At 45.6% G+C, this 20691-nt stretch overlaps 4 protein-coding genes across 4 annotated transcripts; 3 read left to right on the forward strand and 1 right to left on the reverse strand.

Moving 5' to 3' along the window:
- Window positions 1–6407: 6407 nt before the first annotated feature.
- TRIVIDRAFT_43519 (uncharacterized protein) lies at window positions 6408–6764 on the forward strand (the record flags this gene model as incomplete). Its single annotated transcript, XM_014097636.1, is given in 2 exon segments — window positions 6408–6614; window positions 6630–6764. The coding sequence occupies 2 exon segments, from the start codon at window positions 6408–6410 to the stop codon at window positions 6762–6764; spliced, it is 342 nt and encodes a 113-aa protein (XP_013953111.1).
- A 2125-nt stretch (window positions 6765–8889) lies between these two features.
- On the forward strand, window positions 8890–10320 carry TRIVIDRAFT_157620 (uncharacterized protein; the record flags this gene model as incomplete). The annotated part of the gene is made up of 2 exons (XM_014097637.1): window positions 8890–9817; window positions 10040–10320. Coding segments are annotated over 2 exons (1209 nt in total), but the record flags the coding sequence as incomplete, so codon positions are not given.
- Window positions 10321–12987: 2667 nt separating this feature from the next.
- Window positions 12988–14422, forward strand: TRIVIDRAFT_213849 (uncharacterized protein; the record flags this gene model as incomplete). Its single annotated transcript, XM_014097638.1, has 3 exons — window positions 12988–13277; window positions 13443–13624; window positions 13856–14422. The coding sequence occupies 3 exons, from the start codon at window positions 12988–12990 to the stop codon at window positions 14251–14253; spliced, it is 870 nt and encodes a 289-aa protein (XP_013953113.1).
- A 91-nt stretch (window positions 14423–14513) lies between these two features.
- On the reverse strand, window positions 14514–15980 carry TRIVIDRAFT_116435 (uncharacterized protein; the record flags this gene model as incomplete). Its single annotated transcript, XM_014097639.1, has 2 exons — window positions 14514–15628; window positions 15674–15980. Coding segments are annotated over 2 exons (1422 nt in total), but the record flags the coding sequence as incomplete, so codon positions are not given.
- Window positions 15981–20691: the final 4711 nt, after the last annotated feature.

Below are 20691 nucleotides of genomic sequence, written 5' to 3' on the forward strand. Positions count from 1 at the left end.
ATTACAGTTGATGCCAAATATTATTAATATGGTACCCTGGCATTCGCCGCCTAGTACGAGTATGGTGAAATGCGTAGGGTATCCGTAGCGGCTACGCTGCTACTACAACCGACATGTGGGGCCCGAGCATCGGTTCTTCCCGGCCATCAGTAATACATGTTCGCAGTATTACAGTTATGAAGCATTGGAAAAGGCTTGGCATACTACGTGGGGTAGTACCTTCGTACCCTTACATAGCGGCTGGCTACTCTGTATTTTGTATGAGAATCAACGGGTTCACTCAGAAGCAGGACCAGGGTCAGCAAAATGTAGGGAAGCGCACAGACCCCGAGGTCAATAGTCAGCTACAGTAGTGAGTGTCTTAGACAACGCAATAGGTAAGTGTAAGTGTAACGCGAGAAAAGGTGTTCGTAGTCAGGATCTGCCATGCACGAATTACTCGTACCTGTGAGAACGAGTCAGAGCAAGGAGCAATTACTTGTCTGAACACCTAATACCAGGCGGGCTCAGGTCCAAGAACAGGGATCCCCTGTCCAGCTGGAGATGAGGTCAGGGATCAAATTAGAGCAAAATCGAACTTGGTGTTTATGTCTCGCGTTTCGCCCAAAGGAGGACTCCCAACAGAAACGCGTCTCGCCACTGTTCCTGTGGAGATCCCGGCTTGACTGGGGACCCCTTGCGGGCTTCAACAGGTAGCGCGCTTAAAAGATGCACGAAAGAGTGCACGAGCAAGACAAGCTTAAACAAGCGGCAGCTACGGAGTAGATGGCAACATTAATAACTGGGTCTCGGAGATAATCCATAGAACGTACAAGTACCGGTTCCACTGGTCACATCCGTTTGCCTGGTGTTTCCGGTTCTCTACCATGCAAGGGTTACCCTACAGCATTTCAGGTGATGTTTGGCAAGAATAAACCATTGGTAGATCACTTTATATGATTCCATACTATCACAAAGATATAAGATATATCTTTTTCTTTAAATTTTATCTATTATTTGTCGAATTTGCTGTGCGAGTTGTTATTTTAGCTGGAGTAAAGATATAGGTGTTAGAACGCCAGTGGTATGAAGGAACATACATGTAGTATTTGCAAATTTTTATGTTGGCATTTGGTGCTGTACGAGTACATGTACAACAAGAGGTTAAGCGGTACAGAGCAAGGAATACATCTCCACCCATACTTCAAAGAGGCCGGTTGCATGCGTGAAAGAAAGCCTCCACTTGCATTGCTAAGCAGCCTATGAGAGCAACGACGATGAATCATGAGAGTCAATCTAGGCCAGTGGCTTCTCTGCAACCTGAATCTCGCATCAGAAGAGGCGTTTTTAACTCTCAACTGACACATATGCAGGCAAAAGGAGAGGTTGGTGTCACAGTAGCCCTGTCCAGCTCCTCCACCATCCCGTCAGACGCCAGTTTGGAGGGTACCGCGGCAAGCACGGTAGCACCAACTTTGCCTATTCCGGAAACCAGCTCCCTTGTCTGACAACTGCCGCCAGAGATATTACGTGGGAAGCGTCGATGGCGTTTCCGGGACTTACATGCCGTGGACGGTGTCGCGAAAAGTCATCAGGCCACACTGATGATGACTTTTGCGGGTTGAGAAACCTGGGTATGAGCTCAACGAGGCAAAGGAATTCCGTCTCGCCCTCCCCCTTCCTTTGTTGAAACCCAGCCCGCATCTCTGTGGTATGGATGTGGTAGGTTCATAAAAGACATGGGGTCCAAGACAGCCTCTCAGTGCTCACGTAATGTCAAGACGGGTGAGGTGGCGATTGTTACGATGAACGACAGCTGCTTTGCCTGTAGGGGAATAGATGTTTCTTGCTGGGCCTGCTTGTACTGGAACGCAATCCCGAACTCGTACGAGTACGGTAGGCTCCTTGCCGCTTTGGTTACAATCCCAATGTCTCATTTTAGAGCTTGTCTTGTTCAAAATTACACCGGATGAAAGCATCCGCATCGGCTTTAACGGTCGCCCCCTACCATGTTTCAGTATACGACCTTGGACTATCAGGTGGAGGTTTGAATGCGGCCGCTCATCTGCATGTGAGAGACATCAGCAGCATCAAATTTCGGAAAACACAATTCCAACCTCACCGCATGAACCTTGATCGTGGTCTTTATTAGATACCTTAGCCTACTTGATCATACATGCGCCTGGCTCTGTGAGCGAATCTCGGAATTACCCTTATTTTCCTATATTTATCTCCTTTATGTGAAAGTTATATACTGGACGATTTCTGGCAAGTGGAATCAGTCAGAAGCTCATTCGAGTGCTCTGAGAGATGACTTAAAAACTCCCTGTATGAAGTCTGTCGTACATTTTGCGAGCGCTCTAGGAAGAGCTGCATTGAATCCTTCCTCGAACTTTTTACACATCCTTGCATCTTTGCATTGTATGGTACTATGTCGAAGAAAGTCTGATATGCACCATATGTTATACAGCATATGCGGGTTATGCATATTTAAATGTCGTAATTTGGATTGTGGTTGAGGTACAAAATACTATCGTATGGGAGTTCCAGAGACCTCAAGACATGCTAGGTCTGCCACGGACTCACACATAGTTACAAAGAGAATAACAAAGAAAAAGAAAACCATTTTATGGCGGTCTGGTACTGGGGGAAAAGATGAATACGCAATCGCCCCCCAAGATTTCAACATCGTCTATTAATAAACTTATCGATCTCTATTATACTAGTGGTATATAACTGAATAGGGCTGGGTGGGGAAAAAAAATGCGCCAGTATTATTCACAATGCTGTAACATTGGCAATTGTTAATTTACTGGGTGACATGGTGTGCTTTGATCTATAGCTGTAGAGTTGTCATGCGATTATTGCTGATCAGACGTTGACAATTCTGGTGATTAAATGAAACAACTATGATAATCGAGGCGCGAACTTATAATAATCCTGACAAGAGAAACTGGTGCAGCTGTTAGTAAGACACCATCTATCAACGCTTTATATGGTAAAAAGGACAGCTGCAGGATTATTTAGCTGAATGAAAGAGTTGGATGATTAATGGTGGTGCCTGTAGGCGGCGAAGTGGTTGCTACCATATGCGATCTGTGTTTCACGCTGGGCTGCATCGAAGTCAAATATTAATCATGGTTCATCACAGACTCAATCGATCCTCATTCGTGGTCAGATATATGTGAGTATTCATCAATGCAACCACCATGTGGCTTTGGGACTGAAACTTACCGAGCAAGTGGTAAAGCTGCCAGCTCTCATATAGTCTGCCCAACTTGCACCACATTTTGTTCTGCCGCATCTACACCACATGAGATCTGAATCAAATACCAACGCATAGTCGCGCTACATCGAACATGTCTCGGGCTTCAAAATAGCACCAGATACTGCAGAATCGGGCTTGAATCCTAGACAGTAGCAATGAGTGATCGAACGCCACTCTCCAAGGCTGTGCCAAACCAGTTAGATGTACCGTGCATCTATTGGTTCGATAGTCTCACCGTGTCAGATACTTCATTTAGAGCAGAGTTGTATGCGAATGCACGTATTGACCAGCTTCCTTAACCTGCTCTCTGGCATCGTGTGCCTAGACTGTGGAATAATCTTCCACATAAGAGACATGTATACGACACACCAGCTACACAGTGCTTTGAGTCAACATACCAATCTTAATTATGTGTGGCAGAATTCCTAGCTCTCCTAGCATCACTACTGGCCGGTTACATCAGTCCAGTTGGGACCATCTTTTAAAAGCGAAAGTATTATGATTCATGCCATATTCGAGAGTTGACCTTCTGCGTGCCTGGGAAGTTATTCCTGATAGACTATTAAATTCGCCGCTCAAACAAACGGGGCTTCAAATGGTGTTGTCTGCATTGGATCCAGAAATATAATCTTCATGCCGCAAATGCGAATGCAGAGATAGGCAATGACAACCGAACCAAGACCTACCCTTCCAGGCTTTAAGCAAAGCTATTACACCGATCGCTGCCAAATTCCGATCATACAACACGTAAGACACTGCAAGAAAAGTAGGGCATAATCCGTGTGAATCGGTGCTCACACTGATATACAAAACTGCCGTAGAGATGTGCACTGTCGTCTGGTTCCCAGCCACATCAAATGCAGTCTTGATGAGACTGCAAAAATTTCAGCTGCCGAAATCGGAGAAATAACACATATCAACCTTCACTTAAGTGTGGCGGCTCATAGTTGAGGACGAGTTTGCTTGATATATTTATCGTCTCAGATGTGTCGTTATTGGGTGTCTTATGGTGAATGAATAGGGGGCGGCCGGCCCACACACGCCTGACAGCTGAAGGAAGCGTGAATCCTGGTCGCCATCTCTATAGATAGACAATTGCTAGAATCTCCTACAAACTTTTGGAGCTCTAGTTCTGTATGGGAGCATTGCCACGTCGGATGGACTCCGTTTTGAGAACCAGAAGACAAGTATGTGGTGCTTACCGCTCGAAGCTTCCAAAGAAGCGAGCATAAAAAATGAGATGAGGATATATAGCTGGCATGCCACTTTGATTAATGCAGTATTACATGTTCGGGGCCTCTCCATATGACAATTACATCATTATCTACTGGAAGATTTTGTTTCTCTGCTAAAGTATCGACGTAAGTGAGATACAACCCATCTTCCCTTGCGAAAGCGGGCCGATTCAAGTGGGTAAAAACATTCGGTAAGTGGAGGATCTTCCTCACAATATGAGTGAGAGCCGGATGCTATATGCTGATCCAACGCGGCAGGATATGAGACATCATCGCCAAATGAGGTCTTGTGGGTTATTACTTCTAGAAATAGGCGCAGCTTGCTTCGTGAGTTTTACGAAGCGAGTGCGTCCTCTTCTCCACGAGAGCTCCAATTATTTAAAAAATAATTAAATTAATTATTATGTTCCTCTGACTGTAGGTACACTTGAGATTCATCTGCTAAATAAGATGCACCATCAGGCGACCAATAACATCCAATATAATATCGAGTGGCTGTCGACCCGTAGCTATTAGTACTTCAACTAAATAAGTAATATACAGGCCGACGGATCATATTTTTAGTGGGGTCTAATATGCTGCATTTGGTATTAACTTGACGTAAATAAATGAGGACACTAGATCAGTATAGACTACAAGACACTCCCTGACAGTCTCAATATTTGTCAAACATGGTTAACCGTTACATTGGTGATCAATCTGATGCATTAGATTTCTGATTCAAATAACAATGCCTCAGACAACATCGAGCCTAAGCTAGATGCAACAGCTGATGCGGCCACACCTTCACAACATAGTCTATCATAAAACTTTCACTCATGGCTAGCTCAAATTAGTATTTGATATCTGACAATGTTACATTGTAATACACATTGGATATTTGAGAGCCATCTCACAGGCCTTGCCTTCTTATGACCTCTAGCGAAATATATACATATATATAGTTGGTTTAGAATACCCTTAATATTCTTCTTACTTGGTAATAGCGATTAACATACTCGAAGGCATATATGTATGGCCCCATGGTAAGCATCATAAAAGTGAAGCCTTCGGCACATTTGGTCCTTGAAATAATTTCTCCACGACTGAGTGAGGACAAAGCATTAAGCTGGCAGCGGGAGGGAAAGCAGCGTTATATGAAGTGGGATGTATCAAATGCATAAGCTTAATATCCATAATATCTATTTTATCAGTAATCTATCTTTCTAAATAGTTCATTGATATAAATTCGTTTACTACTGCATATCCAGTGATTTTGTGAAAACATGTGACTTGCAAGGTCCGCACTAAACAACAACGGACGTCTCCAGTTCCTGAAATGTACTGTTCCCACTTGGTGATGAATGAATGCACTATTGAGATTCTGCATGATTAAGCTTGCAGATGTACTGTAAATTATGGCTTGAGAGTTTATTCTTCATCCTAACTGGCCAGTGTAACGTCCACTGCATACTGACAGTCCACTCACTCTCTTTGCGACGTCTAGTTGTCAAACGTCAAAGTTTCGGAATTCCAACCACAATAACCCCGCAATGGGAACTACTTGGCACCCATTCAGTTGTATAAAAAAGTCTCCTGCTCGAATATGCGTGCACTGATGAGCTTTGAATCACAATGTGGTACAAAAGAAGAGGTCGTGACTGTCAGCAGCACCAAATCATGAGCCATGATGCACAAAACAGCCGATTTTCCTTCATTCACGATTAAAACTCTCTCAGAGAAATATACTATAAAATAATGAGTGTCGATCGCTTTTTATCAATAGAAACATATCAGTAGAACCAGATTTTGCAGTCCCGCCAACGCTGTGCAATAAAACTCCCAAGAAACAAATCTCACATCTCGATCAATTAGCTAATCCGGCCAAGATTTAATCAACAATGTGTCTAGTCATTGTTACCCGGTGCCTCATATGCTTTCAAACTATGCAATGCAACGTAGTTCCCTGCAGAAAGGTGGCTATCGCTCATCAAACATGCGGCGAGCGGACCCAGGCTCCCGACAACATCTCAGATGTAATGTGCGACAGATGCTACGAGAAAACACAACCAGAAATACCTGCACCATCTTTGAAGGACAAAGCAAAGTATTACGCCAAAAAATTCAGCCCCGGTGGCGGCTCTTCATCTCAGGTGCGTATTGGATAGCGTTCATATATGCTTGAGCCGATGCCCCTACTCGACGATCACAAAGTAAAAGAGCTATCTGAGATTGGAAATAATACATATCGAAGCTTATGGGGCCCTGCTCACGATCAATATGTAAATCATGTACTAACTTGAGCTTCAGTAGGCAAATCGTTCCGAGATAGGCGTCTGGGGATACATCGCCTACCGATGGTCTCCCACCAGCAGCTGAGATGAGCAATGTGTCCTTCAATTGTTCAGGCCCAAGCGAGTATTCCGAAGATCCACCTCGATCGCAAGGATAATTTCATGGCAAAGGCCTTTTCGGAATTGCCTGAGTTGGAGTGGAATTAAATCTTAATATGCCTTGACAATTGGCTAAGTCTAGGCAAGATTCAGCGAAGTGTTGGACGTGGTGGGGGCATGGATGGCCATTAATTTTTGGCAAAGGCAGTAGGGTGGGCATTGACAATGCTGGACAATATCACCTTTTTCTTTATTCAGAGGGCCCGTATCTTCGCCTTAAGCAAAGCAATCTAGAAAATAAATTGGGTTGTAAAAAGAAAGAAATGGCAAAAAGAATGTCCTCGGTGAGGCTCGAACTCACGACCTTCAGATAGCCCAAACTGGTTATTTGGATCATATTGAGAATATGAGACTGACGCGCTAGCCAACTGCGCCACGAAGACTTGTTTCTTGACGTTGCTCTGCTCAATTTTAGAATATGAAAATCTCACGACCCGGATCGGTTGACGTCGCTACCTATCTCAAAACTCTGACATTCTCTTATTACGCTGCCCGCATTGGAGAAATTGATCGGAGTAGAGGCTATAAATAAACTATGGTAGACTGAATAGCGAAAATGAGAGCAGCTTTAGGGCTATGAATTAAAGGTGCTGTCGTTGGGGCCAATTCCTGTCCTAGATCTACATCTGGTGTTATGGCTACATCAAATCTTAAACTGTTAAAGGACAATCCAATCTATTTCTATTAAGCCCTTGATGGCCAACATTTACCTTTACTCTGCTTCAATCCTCTATTAAATCCTGAACACGGCATCATGTTATCATGGTTTCCCTTTCTCAACTGGACAACGCAGCCAATGCAGTACCACGGCAATACCCCTCTTTCAGCTCGCTTTACCATAGCCACGCTCTCATCAGCCAGTTGAGCTGAGCTACATGATAAGGCTGGATCACAGCTCAAACTATCGATCTTGGCATCGAAAACGCCTACCACGTGGTATCTCTCACATTTAGGGCTGTTTCATATTTCTTTTCTCAGACATTCTCCTCAGTCACTTTTCTCTATGCATCACCTAAATGCATTTGTGCAACTCAAGTCCCTTCTCTTTTGGCATCCGCGTGCCATCATGTTGCAAATTTTCTCAGACTATGTTGCGATTCTCAAATTCGTTGCCGGAGCGAAAGGATTCCACGATCCTCAGAATAGGTACTTTGCCAATACGTTCTGGACAAGCATGCATATATGCGGCATCATAGCCACATATACCTGGGCGTGGTATTGCCGACCCAAAACAAGTCGACCAGCCCTGTTAGCTCTGAGAAAGGTCTTGATCAACGAAAACAAGTCCAGGATTATCGTTTCAGTGTTCAAAATGATATGGCTAGTGCTATTTAGAACAAGAGGTCGCGGCCGGCGAACTTTTCTACAAGTTATGAATGGCCTTGTCAACCTCACATGGTGGGGTGCATTTGCGGCATACGGGCTTTGGGTCTTCGAATATGAGTTCCTGAATCACTGTGCCTTTTTCTATGGGACAGCTTTACTCGCCGTCTTGGTGCAGCTTGCTGTTGGGGGTAAGCGGGATTGGACAGCTAATACCGAGCTCGCCAACTTACGACACAACACAAGCTGGTCATCTTGTCTTTATGTATTGCTGAGTCTCTGGATTGGATGGCTCTATAGTATCTCTAGATCCACAGCTACGTTATCTCCTTTCCTTGAGCATTTTGCGAGAATAGGGTACTTCGTTCTACCCCATTCCACAACCATTTTCATGGTTCTCTTTATCGCACAAGAGCACGACGACATATATCTTTCTCCGGCAGGCCCTTTGAAGATTAATGACCCACCTATTCGATTTTGCGGACTTTGTTGTCGCACTGTAATTAAAGCCCTTGAAGGGCGTCAAGATTCTCATGGCACTCATCATTGGACTTTTCGCTCTCTCGCTACGTCGGTCAAAGCCGGCTGCCGTGTCTGTTCCACCGTTTGGGAGCAAAGAAGGGGAGTGAAGCGCGATTTCCTCGGATATATCATGTTTTGGAGACCTGTTACATCATGGGAAGCTTCTATTCTCGGATTCACCATCATATCTGAAGAATCAAGAGGTGACTATTCCAAAGCAAGATGTAGTTTCAAGCTGGCCTCGCTGAAAGCCAGCGACATTGCATCTCAGCCATTGTCTAATAACACAGGATCATACACGTCTTTGCAGCAAGCTATCGAGTGGTTTCAGACCTGTAGGATGAATCACGCTCATTGCCGCAATACAAGTCTTACAGATGTACCGTTCAAGCCCACTAGACTTTTGTTTGTCCAGTCAGATGGCGAGAATATCCAACTGCGGCTCCATTGTTCTACAAAACAATTGGCGGCAGTTCCATATATGACTTTAAGTCACTGCTGGGGTGGAGGTAGTCCACTAAGACTAGTAAAAGCAACACTCACTGCGTTTCAGCAAAAAATTGACACAAAGCAACTACCAACGACATTTCTACAAGCTGCACAAATGACAAAACGACTGGGCTGCTCATATCTGTGGATCGACTCCTTATGCATTGTACAGGATGACTGGGACGACTGGTTGCGGGAAGCGGCTCGTATGGGTCAAGTATATAAGAACTCCATCGGCAATATTGCCGCAACCGATGGCACAGATTCTTCCAAGGGATGCTTTTGTATCAGAGATCCCCGCGCCATTCAACCGGAGCCATTCGATGACATTCCAGACCAGAGTCAGTATCTGGTCGGTGGCTCGGATGTGTTCAGGCATCATATTTTGTACACTCGCGGTTGGGTATTACAAGAAGTTCTGTTGGCACCTAGGGTTTTACACTGTTGCCGCGAGCAGCTGTACTGGCACTGCGACGAACTCAGAGCTTCGGAAATCTTTCCAAATGGAATGCCAGCTTCTATTTTGGAAGATTACCATCCTGTAACAAAATATAGAAGCTTCAGCAATGGTGGGAAGCGCACTATTCTCACATCTTCTGCCCTAGAGAAGGTTGCATCAAATGTCCATCACTATGTAAGCTCAATGACGGCTCCTCGTTGGATTGAGTTCCCTCGGGCGTATTCAGGCGAGCTTGATATAAATACTCTCGGCTTTAAAATATTGGGCAAAGAAACAGGCATTGCTTTGAAAGATGCAAACCGATATTTAAATCACCTTTCTCTATATGAAGAGCTCAGCTTAAGATGGAAACTCATAACTTACCATCCATTTACATATTGGGCGAGACTTGTCCAGGCATACTGCGGCATGTCATTCACTAAGACTGAAGACCGAGCCGCCGCTTTTTCTGGTATAATTTCGCTGTTGAGACCGCATCTCGGAGATTACTTGGCTGGACTATGGAAGATATTCTTGCCGTTCGAACTTCTATGGGTAGCTGTGAAGCCCTCTAATAGGCATAAAGCGCTTAAAGTGCCAAGCTGGTCTTGGATGTCTATCGATGGCCCTGTTGATTACTCCAGGTGCGGGCATAGCGTGCAACATGACCAGATACTCGTTGAAGTACGCAGTGTATCAATCGACTACACATCCATCGACATGTCTCGCGCCTCCAGTTGGGAGATGAGACTTTGGGGCAAACTCGCGATTGGAGACTATAAACACCGAGGAAACAGGACATCGAAGCGAGTCCACATGCAATACATCGGAAATCCAACCTGGCGAGTCTCGCCATCCAGGGAAGGCGAAATACACCCTACTGAGCTATTCTTGGAGTCTGATGATCCACGTCCCCCTACTATTTTCCTAGACGAGATTGAACCAGTTGAACTCTATGACGGACAGTTTGTTTTCTTTCTTCTATTCAAAGAGAAAGTTGCCGGGAATAAGATCCAGACCGGTCTGGTGCTGCGGTTGGTGGACGAGGAGCAGCGATTTCGAAGGATCGGTGTTTTTGATGGCGCAAATCCGAAGGTGCAAGCAATTTTTGATTCAGTTGAGCCAAGTGAGGTCGTGTTGGTATAAGCGTTTCCTAGTATGGATGTTTTAGCTCTCAGTCGTTGCAATTGTTGGTGATAGAAGCGCTAATTAATATCCAACTCGAACATTCGGAGAGGTAACCGCGGGAACCAATGACAAAGGATGAGGAGTTGCTGAAAACCCGGCTTGGTATCTTACCAACTCTGCCGAGCTGAGCCGAGCCACAATACACTGCATCGTTCACAAATTTCTGAGACGATGTTCTACAACTGAAGGCTATAGTCTAGGTTGTAGCTAATTTATAGACATCCCTACGGCCGATTAAGCTTTGGTATCTCTGTGGCCACCCTGCCTAGGTCTCACAGGAAGCCACAGGCAGCTGCTATTGCATCCGCCATCATCTGGATCAGAAATAACAGCAGCTGGAGAACACGGCCGCTATATCACAGCTACAAATCACACATTTACCTTGTATTTGGCTGTAAAGCCAACCACATATTTCTATTCTTTGAACTGTTATGGCCGCCGAATACACGTGGAGGTCCTAGCTTCGATTTGCATGTCTGAGCGTCGGCCCTTTTCCAGCTTGGGCCGTACGCTCTCAGTCAGAGTTGTGATCAAACCCACCCAAGAAAGGACAGCAAGACAACTGCATGCATGAGCTACTCCTTTTGGTGCGTTTCAACGGGGATCGTCTCATAAATGCAATTCCATAGGTGACAATTAAGGCTTCTCACCACTGTCTCGTGGATCTGCGATGCACCTTAACTTGAATGCAGTAGCAACTGCATGCCATCAAGAGCGCTTTTTAAAATGCTTACACATTTCGCATGACCGCAGACCCATTGCCATACGGCCGAGAGAATCCAGTCCATTGGCAAGTATTACTCCGTACAGGTGCCACCTATTTAGAGCCATCATTCGCCTTTTCCGCCTCAAGCCACACTAGATTATGCCTCGCTACGAAATTTGAACTTTCCCGCATCGATTCCGTTGCAGCTATGTTATATCGAAACTGTAGCCAAAACGCTCCATGTTACTGTATACCTATGTATAGTCTGTACCTGCGTATCGCTCGACTAGTAGGCATCATGCATGAGAGCGGATAATTGAACTGGTCCAGCGAGGGCCCCAGCCAAGTTCATTCCGCTGTGTTGTGTTCTGATTCGCTTTTCAATTAGTAGCTCTCGGACTCTCGCCACTCGACTGAATATGTAGTTCATCTCACAAAAGAATTCGGAAATGGCACGCAGAGAAAGAAATCACTGCCAAGAAATCCCGCGAACTTTCGCTTTATGCCGTGGTGGAAGCAAGACTAAGCCTCACAAACTCACCAGACGTGACTGTAGGGCAGGGGACCAACAACACACCCCGTAGCTCAAAGGAATTATATGGGTCTTCCAAGGGCGCACATCCTAAACTAAGGGACTGCCTGGGCAAGCGAATTCCGAATAGGCAAGACGGAGTAACATCTCGCACCCCTTAGTCTTGTATGCCCTGGACGTCCCACGCGGTTTTAGGGCATGTACATCTACATGTAACATGCGAGATGAAAAGAAAAGGCGCGGGGACAAAAAGTCTCTGCATGATAGCACGTCTAGCACCGGTTTTACTACTCTCAGCTGACTTTCTCCTTCTTGAGACAACCAACAGTTTTAACAATGCCACTTGGCAATTGTTGGCTCCAACCGGATCAATATGAGCCCCTAGTCTCCCCTCTTTCCACGTCGCCCTTAATATTGCTCTATTACCAACAGAATTAATAATACGTTTGCTATTAACCAGTATAAACCTTTAGAAATCTGATAGATTTCATGCGCTGGGTGGGCTCTTTTTCCGTTGTCGATCATCTTTCGTGATCACAAATCACCCCTCCACAGCCCTTGGAATCCCCTCTCCGCTTTATCAGAATCTCGTAAGCCTATGCCATTACTGCAACCCGTATGTACAGTACAAAAATAAGGAGGGAGAGGAAAAAGGAAACGCAGTCAAAATTATTGAACCTATCAAAAGAATCTCCCCGCATGATCGGTCAACCAGTCTGCGCCAATCTCACTGACAATATTCAGACCTAGAACTGTCCAAGGTCGTTACATCCAGCCAGTGCTCACACGCATAAGTGTATACAATACCGCATACGCTACACCTGCCTTCTTCCTAGGAAAACTACCAAAAAGACAAATTATATCTCTATAAATGATGGCAGTTTTAACATGGTTCATCACCGGCTGCTCTAGCGGATTCGGCGAGATCCTAGTTCGTCAGCTCCGCGCCGCTGGTGATAATGTTATAGCTACAGGTCGCAATGCCGATACGAAGCTCGCCCATCTCAAAGAGACTGGAGCATCGATTCTCAGCCTTGATGTCACGGCGCCCGCCACCGAAATCCAGTCTAAAATTGACGAAGCTTGGGATATTTATCCCGGGGGTATCGATATCCTGGTCAACAATGCCGGCTTCATCGTCAGCGGAGCAATTGAGGAGTTAACGTAGGTGGGCATCCATCCCAGGCTTTGAAGACTCTCCTCATTGGCAACTTGCATACTCGTATTACCATTTTTCTTATCATGGCTTGTCGTCCTATACACCCACCCCGTACACCTTCTCATGTGAAACTTATACTGATCGATCCTTACATCCTGGAACCTGGTTAGGCAAGAAGATATGGACTCCTCTTTCAAAGTCAACTTCCATGGGCCACTCAACATCACCCGTGCTATCCTCCCTCGCCTCCGGGAAAAGGGCAAGGGAACGCTTCTTTATGTAGGCTCTCAAGCGGCATGGCATGCCGATCCCAGTGCTGGAAGCTATTGTGCTGCCAAATTTGCTTTATCAGGTATGTGGCAAATCTAGTTCTTCACCTAAGAGCTCAGGAGGTGGGATGATCCGTTTGATCCCCTTATGCCCGTTTCACACGACTTGCTTAAACGAGCACGGTGCACTAAGAGACACTATTTCTTTGCCAACCAAGCCCAAATCACAACCAATATTCCATCCGAAACTACACCAGTTAGGCTGTTCGCTGATATTTACGGACCGTGCACACGCTAACCATAACCAAATATAGGTGCTGTTGAGTGTCTCGCCAAAGAACTGGCCATCTTCTCCCCGGGTATTAAGATCCTCATTGTAGAGCCCGGGTACTTCCGCACAAAAGTCTTTTCCAACATCAACCATGTCGAGCCTCGCATCCCAGACTACGCTCAATTCAATGCTGGGGTCCGGCAGTTTGAAGCCTCACTCGTTGGAAATGAGCCTGGTGACGCCGATAAAGCTGCTATGCGGATGATTGAGCTTGTAAGGGGCACGGGCATGGCTTCGGGGAAGCAAATCCCTCTGAGAGTACCCTTGGGAACGGACGGCTGGGAGAGGATCAAGGCAAAGTGCGAAGAGACGATCAAGATTTGCGAAGATTGGGAGGAAGTTGCTAAGAGCACAGACTACACAGCGGTAGGTGCGGTTTGAATTAATTGAGCCGTTCTTGATACCGCAGTCTTCCATTCAAGACAATATAGTTGTGGATAGCCCCGGCGATATTGCATCAATTGGGGAATTAAAGACGAAGGCCTATCCACACTCCATAGTATTGAGCTCTTTCTATCGTTAATAGGCCAAAGTTTAAGTGGTATGATAGAGTAGCTTGATCCTTGTTTGTGCTATTTCCATGTAACTTCTACTGCATTGATCTATTCCCTTCCTCTCCTATCCAACCCCAGGCTCCAATCAACCTCCAAACCAGCCAACAGCTCAAATTTTACCCTGTCTAGAAACTCCTTCACAAATTTGCCCTCGTAAAAGCTCACATTGAAGCACCCCGCAATATTCAGCTCGCCCCTAAAGCTCCATACATGGCACTGCACTGACCGGGACAGCATCTGCGTGCCAAGCCAAAAGTCAGCCACTTCAAACCCTTCCCCGTTGCCACCATATGAACGTTGGATATATGTCTCCACATTCCCGAGGCTGCTCATGTCTGGATTCTGTATCGGCGGCAGCCCGGGAGGAAGAGGTGTGGTGAAGAGCTTCGTAGTGCGCCGCACATAAGGCGCAATTATTTCGAGCATGGTTATGGGGTTCCCATCAACATCGTAGGCCAAGCGTGAAAGATCCTTCTTATATGCCGAGGCTAGCTGTTGGACTATCTCTTCGTAACTCTTGGGGCCCCGGCCCTTGGTGTCCCCGAGCACATCGTGGACGCAGATTGGGAGACCTGAGGAAAAGACGCCCACAGCATAATCCGGACCGTCGTATGGCTTGGGTAAGCGCCTGCGCATGTCGACTGGGAAGAAAGCGGCGTAGCTCACGGCGAGTGGATGCTGCGGGTATGTGGCCGTGGCACGAATAATGGCAGCATGGACGGCACTGCTGATGCTGACTTTACGAACTCGACATGCCGAGATGATGGCAGCAGTTGTAGAGACTTCAATTCGCAAAGTTTCTCGCCCGGTATCGCCCGGTGAGACTGTTTCAGAGCCAGGCAATGTAGGTAGACCAACAGTAGGCACTCCGCGGATATACTCGTTGACAAATCCGTCTGCGGCATCTTTGATGTGCCCTGGTGTAGAACTTTCGTCCACGTAGGCGTTGACAAGATCATCCAGACTTCTAGTAAGGGATCCGCTGCCCGCCAGTGAGTCATACGACTTCAGGTCACAATCCAAGCCATTTCGTAGAACGGACGCCAAAGAAGATAACAAGCTGTGGGCAAGCATAAGCATGCCAATGCCGTCGATACGCCAGTGCGCAGAACGTAAGAGCAGCTGCTGAGTGGTGGGCAACCAGTGACATGTAGGAGTGCCATTGCGAAGCATACTTCCAAACAAATTGTTTGCATGTGATGCTGACATCGCGGTATCCTTCCCATCATTGCTCCCAGTGACTATACTGTTTTCTGTGTTATGTATTATAAAGGTCTTGGATACCCAAGCATCAGCATCGAAAGGGTGTACAACAAGACGCGAATTTGCGACTTCGTCCGCATCTTCAACAACTGAGCCGGTCATTGTCGGATGGAGTTTGCCGGTAAGGATCCAAGCACGTCGTATATACGGAATAGGGTCCACAATAGAAGCCTTGAAGTTGATTTGCAAAGCGAGTGATATAGCCCAATGCTCGCGGTTGATAGGTGAGCCACTGTCACTAAGTAGCTTGAAGAAATTCTCCAATGTATCAAAGGGTCGTGATGAAGCGCCGGTAACTGGAGGCTGCCAGTTTAGAGTTGATGAGGGCTCGGGGAATTGATGAAGAGACTCTGAGGTAGTTACATCGCTACGTTGATGGTAGCAGCCATGATATGGTTGTTCCATTATGTGAGTTGTAGGGCGAGTTGATTTTACGTATTAGGCGATAATCGCACAAGAGGGTTGCAATAACTTCACATTTGTCGATGAATAGAAAGACTAAGCTTGCAACCAGAGCTATACGGTTCCAAAACGGCTGTATTCTGAGTTGAGAAGGTTAAAAGAGAGGTATTATTTGCTTGAACCACGCATACAAAGAAGCACCTCCCGATCCAACACAACATAACAACATTCCTCCATCTATGCTATCACTCAGGCATAGTAATGACCTTAGATGCCCAATTACAAATTCACTCGGCCATTGTACGTACTAATGGCAGGATAGGTCAATGGAAGGTGAGAGAAGGTCGTATTGTTAGTACTGTTCCGAGAGCAAGTGAGGCAATATTGGCCAGAGGAAGAACCAACAACGCCAAGCACAGAATCACCTGATGTCAGTATAATGGAATCCTTTCTAAATACCCTTACCATGCATCATCCTTCTTTTTAATTTCAGAAAGTCGGTGGCAGTTCTAATTGTTGCATCGGATCAACCAGACAGTTGATGAGCATCTCCACGCAAGACACTGCTTCTATCCAGTGTAAATTGTTTGAACTTCTCGACTACCACCGGTAGGCGCCGTAAGTAGAATGCAAAGACTCGTTGATAAGCGGGCACCGGGCATTTCGTTTTACAGTCGCGATCCTACACCGGATAGAACATAAATCGGCGAGATTAAAAGCCAACAGAGTCTAGGGTCCGTTACTTCTGATAGGCCAAGACAAAAAGAGGGGTAAATACAAGAATCCTGTCGTTAGAGACAAATATCGGAGACTATGGAAGAAAATGGATATGAAAATCCTTTGACCCATATAGTTCCACCCACTTGCTTGTAAATCTAGCAACCAACACTCTACATGCTTCGTATACGGAGTATGTTGGCCATGAGAACCAAGCTAAAACCTTTCGGGCCGAGGCTCCCGGAGAATCCCACCAAACTAAATGATGGATATTAATCCAATTACAGGCAACGAACCTAGTCTTGTGCTCATGAAAGCGTTGGTTGACGAAGGCCGCCACCAGCGACCCGTGGTGGAGCAGTCATAGGAAAACGTTTAGGATATTCCTCTTTGGTCTTGAACAGGTCTAGTCCTCAAAGTGCTTTGCTTTAGTGGCCGATCCTTCTGTGCTAGAGCCTAGTAGCGCTATACAGAACATGTACCTGTACCTGACCATCCCGTGCCCGCATTATCAGTCCTTGGGCCTTTCGTCTGCTCCTATCTGTCGTCAGTATCAGCCATTCGAATCGACAGATAGCGATCTGTCGTTCCCTTATTAACAGGATCAGAGCTTTCGGATATGAGAACACCAATTGTTTCTCTATAACATCCGGGCCATTGGCGAGACTACTGGGTAGTCCGCTCAAATACACGGATTGGAATTTGCCCAAGGATTCCCCCACTTCCTTCACCATGTCTGTTTTCCTTGAGACACAGATAGTAGTGCTGCTTGCCTGAATACCTCTCGACATCTCGGGCTAATAGCTGTTCTTAATAGAGTCTGCAGGTGAAGTGCCAATTAACCCTACATGCGTGTTGGCAACGGGATGTAGCCCTTCCCTAAACATCCTCAAATCAACAACACCCTCCAAAAGAGCGAGCCTCATTGCGTTCGGTAAGATTGTAGAGACGTGATGTTGTCCACTCTTTTCATCTCTATGTTTCTCTTTTTGTCCAATCGCTTCATTGTGCAAAGTCACGAGCTGGAATGAGACAGACTCCAAAAGGCATCTGTATAGATGCCGCGGCTGCGGCAGAGATTGCCGATACGGAGGCGCATATTGACAATAATCTAGGGCCAAATATTGTCGCCTGCACAGTGATATGCGGTCCCGCTTCTCTAGTCTTAATTATCCTCCGATTCTTGTCGCGGTTCATCACCAAGTCCGAGCTTCAGAGAAATCTTGGTGCATACTTTTTGATTGGGTGAATTTGTCGCTGCAAGTCTACAACTACCGTAGTATGGTCAGTACATAATTAGGGAATAATGGAAGCCTGAAAAAGCAAGAATCATGAGGCTGTAGAGAGTATTTTCTGAATCCATTTCCGTCTCGTAGCTTAATTTTGCCGTCTTCGATAATTGCTTCGCCATCACGGTCAAGTATGGAGAGGGTCGACATGTTATCCTTGTTATGCTGACCATGAACGAATGCTCCAAGTTGTGAGTCAAGAAGCATCCTCATATTACATAACAGCCTCGAATTACGACAACAGGATGTGAAAATTCTTGAGTTTCAATGTCTCTCCTCTTGGCAGATCAACATCATCAACGAAAGCCTCTAGTGTGTCTGCATAGCCTTTCTCAAATTCAGTATTCTAAGCATGTACCGCTCAATTTTTTTCGCAGAGTTTTCATTAGTGTCTCATAGCTGGCGGGGTCTTTAGGGCACATTGAGTCATTTCCCGTGCTTTCGTCTTTCAGTACGTCCTATTGTATATGGGTGAAATCCGACCATCCCTGGAGGACATTGCGTCAACTATGGTGCTCTCGTTCTCGTTGCTGGCATATGCAACATCATTACAAATTTCATCGTTCTCGCCATCCCAATCCCGCTTTTGCTCAAGCTCCATCTCTATGGTCATTTTCTCTTTTGTAACAGGTGGCAAGCAAGTCTCACGACCTCATGACAACCATTACGCTAGACTTCAAGACATGGACATTAACTTTCCCCTTTATTGCATACATTGTCAGTATTGTCCGTCTTGCCTTTGCTCTCACAGTTGGTTTCACAGCCGATAAAAGCCGTAAGTCTAAGCCCATTAAATCTTGAAGGACAATGAGCCGATAAATAATGACATACACCTACAACTGTTATGTGTGCTCCGAGATAGGCAACTCACACCGCGACTATCATCGAATATGAAGCTGTCAAAATACCAAAGTACCTTCTCTTCAAGCTGTAAAACTATGATGATGCTTACATCTCAGCCCAGGAACATAACTTGTGATAAGCTCTCTATTCGCTTCCATGCTTTCTCATTCGCGACTCCATCCACTGTGTCTTGTCGCCATCACCTCTCTCTATACAAATCCACTAAATAGCAATTCATTTCTTTCACACCTCTTGGAAAGACATAATGCTTCCATATTATCACAAATACAACTTTGGAAAATGAACCATAGGCGGTGCCAAGTCTAGATAAATTCCCGGGTAGGCGGTGCATGTTTACCAACAGCTTAGAGACCGATTACAAAGAAGAAAGAATGTATGAATAGATCCAACAATTGGGGGAAGAGTTACGTGCAGTACAATAATGATATGACGGGAACAGTCCAAAAAAAAAAATGGCAATTGTCGTTTCTTGTTGCTACCACCAACGTACCACAATGCAACACTTTTCCTCACAACGATGCTACTCAGTGTTTCTACACTCCCCATCAAGTTGCCAATTATCTTCCCAAATCCATGTTGTGAAATATCTAACAGTATATTATACCACCTTGGTAAAAAAAATTGCTTTGCTTCTCTCACCATAACCATCCATCTCTTGCGGGGCCGTCTCCGGCCCGGACACGGCGATTTGGTATCCACATCTCGGAGTATCCATTGCGCGCTCCGGAAAAGATTCTCCCTCATAGTATGTATTAACAATTAATCGCTTCTGAACAACTTGAAAATAGTATGTCATTTTCCTCATATGTTCAACAATGGATTGTTAAAATAACCGATGAACGTTTATGCCGTTACCCACATCATAGAAAAGTCTCTACATCACTTCAACCTATTCTCGCCCCCGACATATGTTGCAAAAGCTGAGCACATTCACTAGATATATAAACATCTTCCGATAATATTTTCGCTAGTATATGGAACTGAATTCCGCCGGAAAAACTACTACAATAGCGAGTCTCAACCACTTATGGCATAGTCACATAGGTTCGCAAAATCACTCTCTGTGATCGCGGAACGGAGAGCTGTGTAATGTCAGATGAATATGAGCGCTACACACACAATTAATAATCTCTAAATAATTCCCTTTTCTTGATAGTACACCGTCTTCAAGTAATCATCTCGTAATATCCATCACACCATAGATGCGTCGGACAAGACCTCCATGCAGCGTGGGGGACGAAAACACGTTGGTATCTTTCCACTCCCTTCATCGCACTATTTCACAATCATCACTTGCAACTTATCATGTCCAAGGCTCCGTAAACCCCAAAAATCCCTCGCCATTGATGGGCGGGAACCCCTCATGTTGGAATGAAAGGAGTGGCCGCGGCATAAATGTGACTCCGGCGAACCTGCATAATGTTCTCCGCTCCCTGTCCACCAAGAGCCATCTCATATTCAGTCTTCCGCAAATCCGCAAAAGTAATGCAAAATTCTCATTACGAAGGTGATCCACAGATACATTCAGTGAGTGCGAAATTCCGCAGCCAAAGTCATTCACAGCTCCATATAGGCAAACTGTTGGGCAGCATACATCTCTAGCGTCAACTGCAATCCTGGTTTATAGTCCAAAAGCCAGGGCTACCCCTCTTAGCCCATCTGCAGCGGCGCATAGCGGTTGAGAATCTGCGTCCCAAGAAAATGTGATTCACCGCTACAGCTGCGATGGC

This window comes from Trichoderma virens (assembly GCF_000170995.1).
Source record: "Trichoderma virens Gv29-8 chromosome Unknown TRIVIscaffold_85, whole genome shotgun sequence".
NCBI classification, from domain to species: Eukaryota; Fungi; Ascomycota; class Sordariomycetes; order Hypocreales; family Hypocreaceae; genus Trichoderma; species Trichoderma virens.